The sequence below is a fragment of the Phymastichus coffea genome, unplaced genomic scaffold (genome assembly GCF_024137745.1).
Source record: "Phymastichus coffea isolate CEN01 unplaced genomic scaffold, Cenicafe_Pcof_1.1 PCOF00001, whole genome shotgun sequence".
NCBI classification, from domain to species: domain Eukaryota; kingdom Metazoa; phylum Arthropoda; class Insecta; order Hymenoptera; family Eulophidae; genus Phymastichus; species Phymastichus coffea.
The window spans coordinates 15,303,820-15,316,160 of record NW_026706812.1 but is presented as its reverse complement, the minus strand read 5'-3'; the positions used below and the strand labels follow the sequence as shown (position 1 = coordinate 15,316,160).

Genomic DNA, 12,341 nt, shown 5'->3' with positions numbered 1-12,341 from the left:
TAAATCCTAGTTTGCCACAAGCGGAACATTGAAGAGGCTTAGTATAGTCGATTTTTTGCCTCTAACCATCTCGCCGCTCGCCAGAAGACTCAGGACTCAGACTTTTCCTTCTCCCTTGCCATCGACTTTTGTGCTGTTTCGAAGGGCTGTCTCGTATTCCTATCATTATTTTTCGTAGAATTTGCTTTATGCCCTTCAGTCGCTCCTCCATTTTCTTATCAGAATTAGAGGTCTGCGCAACCGATACCGCTGTCTATCTGGTGGGTCTCCTGGTAGGGTTCTCCACTTTTTCTTGATCCCGCTGCTGATCTCCTTCCTTCCTTCCTTCCACGTCATTTTCCATCACCTATGACTGCGGCGGTTTGGCTTCGGATTGAGGGAAGATCGTCGAATTCGGGTCGGCAAATACGTGTGGTCGTCGACCGTATGACAATATATTTTGTACTTCGGTTGCCCTTCTATTAAATTCGCGTATCGACGTCAACTCACTTCGATGCAGATATTGTATCTGGATGTTGGGCAAGATGTTAATGTGTAGCAGGTCTACCAGTCTTTCCAATAGAATTGGTGGCTCTAACCGGTTGACGAGAGCTACCAGGTTGGACACGTAGCCCTTTACCAACTCATCCTCGCCCTGAAACCAATTCTGCGCTTCCTGCAACAGCCTTTGCTGCTGTTGCGTACTGGTTCCGAACCATTCTCGTGCGTCGACGATAAATTTGCTGTAGCTGAGCCATTGGTGCTTGTTGTTATCGTCCTTTTCCCTCGTGTTGCCTTCGAGTACTTCTGATACTGAACATAGCACCTCGTCGTCGGTTAGTCCTGCGTCCACGCGCAGGTCCTCTAACATAGACATTTTTTTAGGGTTCAATCAGAGATATTTTGAACGGTATTTTTTTTTTACTGTCTACTACACTTTGTGGGCTGGAGTAAAGGGTGTTACTTACTTGCCGGCTGTGAATTTTGATCGTAGTTATATATAAATGATATAGACACGACACAACTTTGTGAAAATAAAATTTATGGTAGCATCATCGGATTCTCATCACTGAGTGACTGTTTTCGCCGGTGCTGTCGCAGTGTGGAGTAAGAGCGAGTTAATTCTGTACCCACGTATAGTATTGTTGATCAAAGTTACACGTTTTGTAATTTTTAAGGTTATAATTTCTTATGAATAAACAAAAGCATATATCAAATTTGTAAAGCAATTATAAAAAAATATACTCTAAGGAGTAGCTCTGAATTTTTCCGTTTTAATCTGTATATAATCCTCTTATTAAACACAAAATAAACGCAAGTAACTCATTCTTTCACGCGTAGCTGCGTTTGAGCACCCCTACAGCCATAAGAATGTCCTTATAAAATGAAAAATCAAATTGAATTGTAGTTTACGAAAGATTGGTTTGCTATAAAGTAGTAAAGTAGCTTTAAAATAATTATAAATATTATCAAAATGCTATAATTCTTTCCAAAAGAAATTTTTTCTGAATACTATAATTCTTCTTCACCACGTGTACCAATCCACTCACCTGATGTAGACAAATGATTTCATAGCATTCTTTAATTTAGAGAAAGTTTACAACAAATTTGAATCTTCTCATTTTCATGTAGCTCACATACTGAACGATGTAGAAGCTGTTAATTTTTTTATAAACAATGAAGCGTTTATTAATCAGATTATTAAACCTGACTCCCCTTTTTATCCGGGGATTTACAGCATTATATATTACTGTAAAATATACCAACATTGAATTTATAATAATATACTTTTGAGGCATGATACACGCATATTAAAAACACTAAAGAAATGACGCCTTTGCAAATACTCATCGCACGTAATACCACCATGGTTTATATAAACATAGGAATGCAAATGTTTACACAAGTTAAAAGGGGAATCAAAAGAAAATGAAAAACTTATTAACTTGTTTTTAGTAGGAAACTCTACTAACGTCATTGATTTCGAAAATTAAAACAATCAATGTACAATCATTGCTTGCTGCAAGAAAATTAATTTTAAGTATTTATATAAATACCTACTTTCACATATAATTTTACTGTTTTCCTACACAAAGGTGTTTGAGTAAAAAGAGAATCAGAAACTACGAAAATATTTGAGGAATTGAAAGCAAATAAATATTTTTTTATGATCATATTTTATTAATTATAAACTCAAACGAATTAAAATGAATACATAAAGAATTCATGTAGATACTTTAATATAATCTTACGGATATTTACCATATTTTGAACAAGATGTCAAGTAAAATGTTTCCAAGTTACGTTTATCAGAAATGACATAATTCAACGCCGGTTGCTCACTCTAGACCACCCAGCAGCTTCTTCGCTTACCTGACTTGTTTTCTTATCGTCTCTATTCATTGGTTGAATTGATTCTTTCCTAAAATAATATTAACCGAATGTGATATTTTATATTCTTTGATATTATCAAATAACGTTCATATTATAATTTAAATTACTTGTCCAAATCTTTGTGAAGGTCCTTTTGTGAATCTTTAGATAGATTAGAATTTCGCCAATTTTCCATAACAGGTCGCGACTCTTCACCACGATGGTATTCTCTGCGTTCTGAAGCTCTATCACGACGGTTGTCATACCAAGAACCTGATGCATTCTAAACAGAAAAAACATCAAATTTGTTTGATAAAAAATCAAATAGTATATATAATAAACAATGGATATTACTGTTGAGTGAGTACGATCGTATTTGCGATCTTTTTCAGGGAATTCTCTGCGACCTGGACGATCGCTGCGCTCGGTGGATTTCCAGCTCTCATCTTTGTCTTTGAATCTACTCTCGTCGTCTCTGCGCCAACTTGCATTATCAGTTGCTGTAAGTATAACGTAATGGCATGGCTTAACTTGAATGTAATAGATGATAAAGGAAACAATAAAATGCAAGTAGTTATAGAATGATAAGACCAACTTACGCTGCTTTCTCCAACTAGTCTGTTGACTAGCTTTGGGATTATCTATACTCGCGTGTTTAAGTCGTTCTTCCTCTAGTTTACGCTCAATTTCTGCTTCCTTGAGACGGCTAATTTCGGCTTGACGCTCCAGCTTAGCTAAGCGTTCGGCTTCTTTTGCCTCTTCTTTAGCACGCCTTGCACGCTCTTCTTCCTCTCGTTTAGCTCGTTCCTCTTCCATGCGTCGGCGTTCCTCCTCTTGGCGTTGACGTAGTTCTTCAAGTCGTTTGCGTTCAGCTGCCTCAGCTCGTTCCTTCTCCCAGGTAAGTTTGCGTTCGAGTTTACGCTGTAACTTGCGCTTAATAAGCCGCTTTTCACGCTCTTGGCTAAGTATTTCTTCAAAAGCACGCAGTTTATCAAGATAAAGACTTTTGCGCTCAGCCAAAATGCGTTCTAGAAATAGTTCTGCGTCGGGTTTCATGCGAGTAAGGCGCTCACGCGTAGCTACTGCTTGCTGACGCTCCTCAATCGCAGCCTGGATACGTTCAGCTTCCTGCTGTTCCCAACGCGCTTTTGCTTGTTCGAGTTTTTCTTCCATAGCATGTTCTAGTAATGGGATTTCTTCGAGGCGCTTTGCGCGTTCTAAGTAGTCGACTTTTTTTTCCTGAGATTTAAGTTTCTGCTGCATTTCTTTACGTTCCTTCTGCAGCTCTTCGGCCTCACGCGCGGCTATTTGTTCAGCATCCAACTTCTTTATTTCATCCTCGTCAAGTTTCTTGAGCACCTTTTGACCGTGACTAGTTTGCGAGATCTGTTGCATCTTCTCCTTTAGAGTACGGTCTTTAATTTGCTGTATTTCTGACTGCTGGCGTTTACGTTCTCGCTCTTCACGCTCCTGTTCAAGTCGTTTTTGTTCGGCGAGCAGCTGTTGGCGCTGCAACTCTTCTTGCCTACGCATTTCCTCCTCCTCGCGTACGAAATTCATATGCTCGATATATTCTTTGCGCTCTTCAATTATCTTATGACGACCAAGGATGCGCTGATGTTCTTTTACTTTACTTTCGTGATAGTGACTGACTAATTGGGTCCTCAGTTTCTCGCGCTCTTGCCTCTTTTTATTAGGATTAATGATGTTGGATGCGCGGTGTAGCACGACTGCCATATTTACCAATTGACAACGGATTTGCTCGCTAGGCATTGCTTGTAACAGCGGTCCATCTGGATGATCCTCCCTTTGCGCCTCTGACAAGTCCACCCCAAAGTGCACGCACCGTTTACCGTGATCAATTCTTATTTGCATGTCATTGTAGCGAACGCAATCGACTAGTAGTCGCTCCAGGTGAAAAGCCGTAGCGAATCGAGCTAGCTCAAGTAGTCTTATAAATTGAATTGTCTGATAAACTTGAGAAACCTATATGTAAATTGAATCGATTATTTCATCTTACCATTATAAACATTATATTTTTCTGTAATTTGTCGGCAATATAAAAATGAATAATAGTACCTGATGCACTAGACGAACAAGTGTCACATCTTGTAATGCTGGAATGTACTGTAGCAAAGAACTGGACTCATCTGTTTGTAAACTCTTGACAACGCTATCTACTCTATCGCACAACTCAAGAGGATGAAATTCAACTTCTAGCCAATTATACAGCTGCTGTAACTGTGCTGAAGCTAAATTGACAACATTCAGTCTAACAATATCTTTGAGTAACGATGCTCTTGATGGTGGTTGTAATAAACCCAAAAGTACAGCTAGCTTTTGGGCTTTTTCTTGAGGACTTTTGTCTGTTTCAATAAAACGATCAAATTCTGGATGAGCTGAGGGTAATGGAATAGACAGAGTTGCTAAAAGAACTCTATTTGCCATGCGCTGTTGTTCTTCTACTGACATGTTCTTCTTCATATCACGAGAAAGCTGGAATAATTTAAACAATGCTGCTGCATGAAATAAGTAGTTTCCCGCTTTCCAAAACACCATTGCCAATTTTTGGTAATAATTGGCCATTGTTTTTGGTACTGGCATTTTTTTGGATAAATTCATTAACCCATGAATATCTTCAATTGCTTTATAAGCTTCTTGCCATAATTCCATTTGAATAGCTGAATCTAACTGTATCAATCTCGTTTCTAAATTTAGTTGTTGAGTTTCAAGTTTATTAATTGAAACATTAGAAACCATTTGAGGAAGTTTACTTATGTCTTCTAAATGTTTACGAAGCTTCTCACATAACTTACGAAATTCAGTTTTTCTATTATATTCCAAACAAAATTGAAAAGCCATCCGAGCAATATCATGATACAAAGTTTCAACATGAGCATTAGTTCTCAATAATTCTAAACATTGACAATAAGATTCCCACAAAAATTTAACCCATGGTGTTAAAATAGTACGGTCACTTCGGTCTTGAGCGTCTTCACCACTAACAGCAGATAATAAAATACTTTCAGGAGTGGCTAAATTATCAAGGTCATCAATGTCAATTACTGCCTGCTGACTTTGTTTTCTAGCAGCATCAGTTTTTTCTTCTGCCATTCGTAAGTAACCTCTTATGACATTTTCTAAACTACCCACATTTACTGATTGAAACATATTACGATATTGAAAAAGTCCTTCTTTAGCAATGTGTGACTTTTTTAACTCCACACATAAGTCCAAATATTTAAACATTATTGGTTCCAATACTGATTCTGACCAACTATAAGTCCATTTTTTATTTCTAAATACTTCTTGTAATGTATCCAGAGCCCTAGCTGGTTTACCAACTTCAATAAATTCTGTTAAAGAAATAAATAAAAAGATATGAATGGCTCTGTCTATGCGATCCTTATAAAATTATCTTCAAAGGTTAAAAGTAAAGTGAATAAATTCAAATTACTTTTAATTTCCATAAGCAAGAAAGAATTGATTAATTCTTTTTATAAAGAATACTTTTGTAGGTATACTATTTAGTAGCTGTTTATATTTTATGATTAAATAAGATCTTAATATTTTTAACATTTTTATTCTCATAGAAAGAATCAATGCCTGCTGTATAAATGCAAAATCAAATTTATATAAAGATAATTTATTTTATATTGTAAACTATAAATACTTTATGAATTAATTTTGTCTCAAGTAAAATTTTAAGTAATAATTAAAATTATGATAAATTAAATTACAATAATCTACATTGTAAGTTTCGTTATGTTTATTGAATTTGAATGTGGGTAAATTTTAATTTTTACAATAAGATTAATCTATATTTCGACCCACTGACAGATTTATTAAGATAATTTTCTCATCTTGTAGGTGAAATAAAATTTTTTTAAAATGCAACAGCAGTTGTAAAAATATTAACACATTTTTTATATAAAATAAGTAACATAAAGTTGGTAATTGTAAACAAGTACTATCTATACATAAAATTACAATATCTATAATTTGAATTTTTGCTCATAAAATAATTTTTTGAAACGGGTCATACATGTTGACTATACTTCAAATAAATATTTATTTGTAGAAATGTAAAAAATTACTATATAATCAACAACATATATAAAATTCATAATTTCAATCCAATACAAATTTCAAAGAAATTGTTTCAAATTTATATTACTGTATCAAATATTAAGTAATTTTCTAACAAGTATGAAATTTATGAAAAAATGTATTAAAAAAGTAATACTAACCATTTGCTCGCTTTAAAGCATTCTCTGGCCTCTGACCATACCGTGCCATTTTGTAAATGATACTTCAAAATAATTATATCTGTTAACCAAGTTTAAGTGGACTTCCAACACTATGACTAATTATAAAAAATGGAATTATTACAATTGCAGCATACGTAACGCAGATATTATCTACTAAATATATCTTTTATAATATATAAGCTTATTATAACTTTAAATTAGCAAACTTATGTATCCTCGTGTCTCGTTACTGAATAATGGAGGCACAATACTCAGAGCAGTCATGGAGACTGTATAGAGAAGGGGAAGAAGCTGTATAAGAATTCGCTGCCAAGAGTTCAAGACCCAAGACCTTAGACTAAGTGAGAAGTGAGATGACTCTTTGAACCTCGGAGAGACAGCGCCTCTAACGGAAAACACCCGCGAAATCAAGTTATCGATGATTACCAGGCCATTATATTTTATATTGATGTTCAACGAGGCCTAAATTAGAATATCACTAATTGAGTTATGGCCGGGAAATGCTATTTTCGAGTGGCTGAAAAAAACAAATTTAATTGGACTAACATAAGTACATCACGAATAAATAATCTTACCCTGTATCCACAATATCGTGTACATGAATGACAGTCACATAACCTTTTTTTCCATTTTTTCATGCAAGTGCACCTTAACAAATGAAATTTGTGACGAACCGACGTCACGTATCGTCATGTACGCGAAGTAAGAGCAGTAAACTACGTGCATAAGAAAATAGAAAGTAAGCGCGAGCGTTCAAATCAATATTTTTTCTTGAATAGACATAGTAGGCTAGCATAAAATGTAAATGATCACTTGGGCGCTACGACGCAGCGTCAAAAAAAATTAAGGAAAGGAAAAACAACTTTTCTTGACGACTCTCAAGTCGTTAAAATTTAATGGGTTTTCCGCTGAAAGCCCATTAAATTTTGTCACCATTACGAACAGCTACGCTGCACGTATGGACCATCAGCGAGGAGAGAAGAGAGGCCGAGACTGAGGGCCAGGGAAAGAGAAAACTAGCCTCCTAATTTGCCAGCGCCCAAAAAAGGGACGTCCTTTTACCCTTCCACGCACGCGCGAATGGCAACGAGCAGCATCAAGCAGAGCTGAGACGCTGCATCGCGAGCTCAGACTCAATTTCGCTACCAAACCGTCTAGTTGGCCCTTTTGTTTTTCGGTACCATCTTATAAAATATATACAGGGTGAGTCATTTTAATTTCCCCAGTCTAATAACTTTTGAAACAAGCAAATTACGCAAAAATGTTTCAGACCAAAGTTGTAGGGGTTCAAGGGGGACATCTAGGGGTGACTTTGAAATTGACCTTGAGCTTGACCTTGACGGTTTTCTCAAGGTCATTTCTATTTTTTTAATGGAAACCCCTATTTCTGATCTCAGGATCAGAAAGAGCGAGAAATTTTACGTTCAAGTATCTATTTAGTTTTTTTTCATAAGAACATAAACAATATTTCAGTTTTTACTTAAGAAATTGAAGCCGCTTTCAAACATCAAAAGGTTTAACGAGCATCGAAGACCTTTGTCGTACTTCTATTCTCAATGTGAAGCAAAGGTCAAATTCTTGAAAATTCTCTTATTTTTGTTACATTTCGAGGCGAAGCTTTTATCGCATATGACCGTTGTTAAATAAACTTCCAAAGAATAAGGGACTGGCCATGTACTAACGATGCTGATGTTTAAGATCATAAACTTCCTATCTTTAGCACTACCCAGGAACAACGACGTGGACGTAATAGGATTATGTTCCCTCTGGGGTGCTTTATTAACGTGAGTACCCTTGCCTCTCACGATTCGGGGTGCTTTATTAACGTGAATCCCCTTGCCTCTCACGATTTGGGGTGCTTTATTAATGTGAGTCCCCTTGCCTCTCACAATTCGTGATGAAACTAGAATAAACTTATTTCCTATTGGTTTTGCTCGAAATTATTACCATTTACGTCGATGCATTGCCTGAGCCTCTGTTCGAAGCTTTCAATAGTGCGCAGTAAGATATCTCTAGAGATTTGTCTACATGCAACTCTAATCCTTTCTATCATATTCTCCCTTGTTGTGGGCGCTTCAGCGAACACAGTATTTTTTAAGTATCCCCAAAGGAAGAAATCTGGGGAAGTTAAGTCCGGTGATCGTGCAGGCCAAGCAACTGGACCACCTCTTCCAATCCACCTTTGTTGGAAATTTCTATTTAAAAACTCTCGTACAATTAAAGCGAAATGCGGTCCTGCACCATCCAGTTGTATCCACATTCGACGTCTAGTCTCAAGATCTACGTCTTCAAGTAAAAGTGGGAGATGATCCCTTAAAAGTTCTAAAATAGCATTGCCGTTGACGTTTTCTTCAAAAAAGAATGGCCCGATGAGATGACCATTAACTATTCCACACCATACATTTACACTCCAACGATGTTGATTATCGACTGGTCTGTACCAGTGAGGATTCTGATCAGACCACTAATGACTGTTGTGACGATTCAATTGGCCAGTACTATGAAACGTAGCTTCATCAGAAAAAAGGACATAATTAAAAAAATTCGGATCCTGCAAAATCATCTGTAGAGCCCACAGAAATTTACTCTGTTTCTCATATCATTAGCGTTTAATGCTTGCGTTAAGGTAATATGATACGGATGATATCTATTACTTCTTAAAATTCTAATAACGGTTCTCTGAGGTATTCCTGTTTCTCTCTCTATTTGTCGGCTGCTGATATGAGGATTTAGGTGAACCAATCCTAAGACAACCAAAACCCTAGCATCTCTATCATCATACTCATGTCTTGGTCGACTTCTTCGTAGATGCCCTTTCTTCTTCTTCTTCTCTCGAGCTCTTTCTTCAAGACGATGAATGGTACGGTGATCAGGATGGCGCCTTTGTGGGTATCGAATTCGATACAACCTTGACGCTTCACGGTAATTACCTCTACATTCTCCTAAAATCCAAATCATATCAACTATCTCTGTTGGGGTAAAATCAGCCATATTTAAAAGATTTTTTCAAAAAACCTCAATACAAATCAACAAAGGCAAAGATCATAGAAAGATGATACAAATTAAATATTACTGAAAACAGAGGCAATATTGTCCAAATTAGATTTCATATGATCGATGGCAATAAGAAAGGTCTCTTATTCAAATATGAAGAAATAATGATAGTGATACAATGAACACAAGCATGGTTAAAACAAAAGTAATATTTAAAGCTTTTTCAAAATTGAAATCACGACTGAACGTATTGCGATTACTTTCTAAACGACTTCCAAATGTAATAGATTCTTCATTGAACATGAAATTTATCCTTATGTATTTAACTTTTACTCTTATTTCTTTGCAGAACATCAGATTGATACTGAAATAGTTTCATTAATTTAATAGACTTGTAATAGCAAATTATTAGCAACAACTTCCAATATTTGAAATTTATTAATAATAATCATACAGTCCGGTGAAAAATAAAAAAGGATAGGGAACGGAAACAAGAATAGTCCCGTAAAATTTAAAAAAATTAAATTTAAAAAATTTTTAAATTTAAAAAATTTAAATCCTGTAAAATTTCCTGCTCTTTCCGATTCCGAGGTCAGAAATAAGGGTTCCCAATAAAAAAATAGACTTGACCTTGAGAAAGCCGTCAAGGTCAAGCTCAAGGTCAATTTCAAAGTCACCCCTAGATGTCCCCCTTGAACCCCTACAACTTTGGTCTGAAACATTTTTGCGTAATTTGCTTGTTTCAAAAGTTATTAGACTGGGGAAATTAAAATGACTCACCCTGTATAGAGGCTTACGGGTAGTTAAATCCTCTTTAAAAGTAAAATTTGGTCTTTTCTTTTTCCCAAGTTACCTGAACCGCGTTAATTTCTATATGAATTTCCGTGTGTTGCGCGCGCAAACCAAAAGCGCAGAGAGAAAGGTGGAAATATTACAGTGGTGGCAGCGGTCTAGAATTCGCAAAATTCAAACGCGAAATCATCGGTGGCCTTCGTTAGCAAGTTCAGCAAGGAGAATCACTAACAAGGGAACCATCCCAGCCCGACCTCACCGATTTAAATGATGTTGGAATATGTTGTAGTACTTGAAAAAAAATTAGATACATGTTTTTTTTTATCGGTCCATAAGGGCTTTTAAGGGGTGAAATCCACCCTGGAAATCAACCCCTAAAATCAGCTTTTTTAATATTTCTCAGCATCAAATGAATATTTTTCAGTAAACTCAACGTTAAAAAATTTCTTATAAAAAGGCGCTTTGAAGAACATAACATTTATACCGAAGGGTTGCAACCCCCTTTTTAATAGGGGTAAATACACTATTTTTTTAACGTTTTACGATATGTAATATAGTAAATCAGCTCGAGTGATTTAAAAATCGCACTGATAATGAGAAAATACCAAAATTAAATTGACGTGTTTCCGGATTTAAAAAAAAATGTTTAAGGGGTGTTTCACCCCCTAGAAACTACCCCCGTCAAGCTATCAGCAGGTTAATCCACCTAACCCTGAGATAAACAAGTTTAGTCGTTTGTTATTTCTTGAAATAATTTAATCCTATGCATTAGCAAGCTACCTCAACTAACCAACCTGCCTATAACCAACCAAACCCCCATAAATCACCCTTACCGAACTACATGCAGGCTAACCCACCTAATCATGGGAAAAGCAACTTTAGTCGATTGGTATTTCTTGAAATAATTTAATTTTAGACCATAAGCGAGTTATCCCAGTTGAATCACATACCTCTTATCCACCTACCCCTAACCTATCTAACCCCCACCCTTATAAACCATCCTTACCGAACCACATACGGGCTAACCTTATATAAATAGCGAAAAATAAATGTATTTCTTGAATAACATTCATGTTGCATAACAATATGTCCCAAGTATTACAAATTTTATGTAATAATTATTATTTTCTTTTCATTATAAATACAAAAAAGATAAAAATAATTAATAACGGCTTATAAATAAAAGATTTGAGACCAAAATAAATTATAAATAATTATTAACTATATTGTTTTTTCGAAATTAATAATAACAGTTATAGTATCAGTTTTTTTACAAATATTATTTGCATTGTATTACATATAGCTGTGTATAAAAGAGTAATAATAATAGTTATTATTTTTTAAACGTTGTAACGGTTGTGATTTATCCGAGAAAATAAATCTGTATCCGTTAACAAAGATCATTCACCGTCGCTTCCACGTTGCGAAGCTAACCGCCGCTTCGTCGGGGGAAGACTTACCTCCCGGCTGCTTGGCGAATGCGCGTTCGGCACACTGCTCACGCGGGGAAGTCGGTGGGTTCGGGTGGCTGGGCAGTGGAGGCACGTGGGCTTCTGCCCGCGTCAATAAACAAGGTAGCCGATCAACTATAGACACCTTTTATTCACTTAACGGTCGATACACATTCCATAAAGAAAAAGGCCGAGAGCTTTTTCGAATGACGCACTGCTCAGTCGCGCATTCACCGCGCGCGATGTTTTGCCGTAAGAGAGAGAGAGAGATATACGGAGCTACTCTCGCACGCCTAATTTGACGCGACCTTTTCGCAGTTAATTACGTGTCAGGGAGGTTACTCACTTCTTCTCTCTGTAATTTCCGCGCAAGAGATTTTAACTGCCGATTCTTCAGTTTCCGAGCTCACGTGATGGTTCTCGTTGCCCGGGAGGCGTTTCCTCCTCTTGGTCCTCTCGACACTCCTCAAAACCTGTGTCA

General features: G+C 36.4%; 1 protein-coding gene across 1 annotated transcript; it reads right to left on the bottom strand.

Moving 5' to 3' along the window:
* Positions 1 to 2,167: 2,167 nt before the first annotated feature.
* LOC131675151 (eukaryotic translation initiation factor 3 subunit A) lies at positions 2,168 to 6,770 on the bottom strand. The gene is made up of 7 exons (XM_058954053.1): positions 6,745 to 6,770; positions 6,603 to 6,664; positions 4,432 to 5,708; positions 2,952 to 4,338; positions 2,707 to 2,852; positions 2,481 to 2,635; positions 2,168 to 2,401 (listed from the first exon to the last, which is right to left on the bottom strand). The coding sequence occupies exons 1-7, from the start codon at positions 6,753 to 6,755 to the stop codon at positions 2,305 to 2,307; spliced, it is 3,135 nt and encodes a 1,044-aa protein (XP_058810036.1). The 5' UTR covers positions 6,756 to 6,770; the 3' UTR covers positions 2,168 to 2,304.
* Between the last annotated feature and the right edge of the window lie 5,571 nt (positions 6,771 to 12,341).

What these genes read in the sequence shown, in the direction of transcription:
- LOC131675151 (XM_058954053.1), bottom strand. An exon ending in TTGTTCGTCTAGTGCATCAG is followed by an intron (nt 4,339 to 4,431) that starts GTACTATTATTC and finishes ATTTACATATAG; the next exon opens with GTTTCTCAAGTTTATCAGAC. An exon ending in GACTAGTTGGAGAAAGCAGC is followed by an intron (nt 2,853 to 2,951) that starts GTAAGTTGGTCT and finishes TTATACTTACAG; the next exon opens with CAACTGATAATGCAAGTTGG.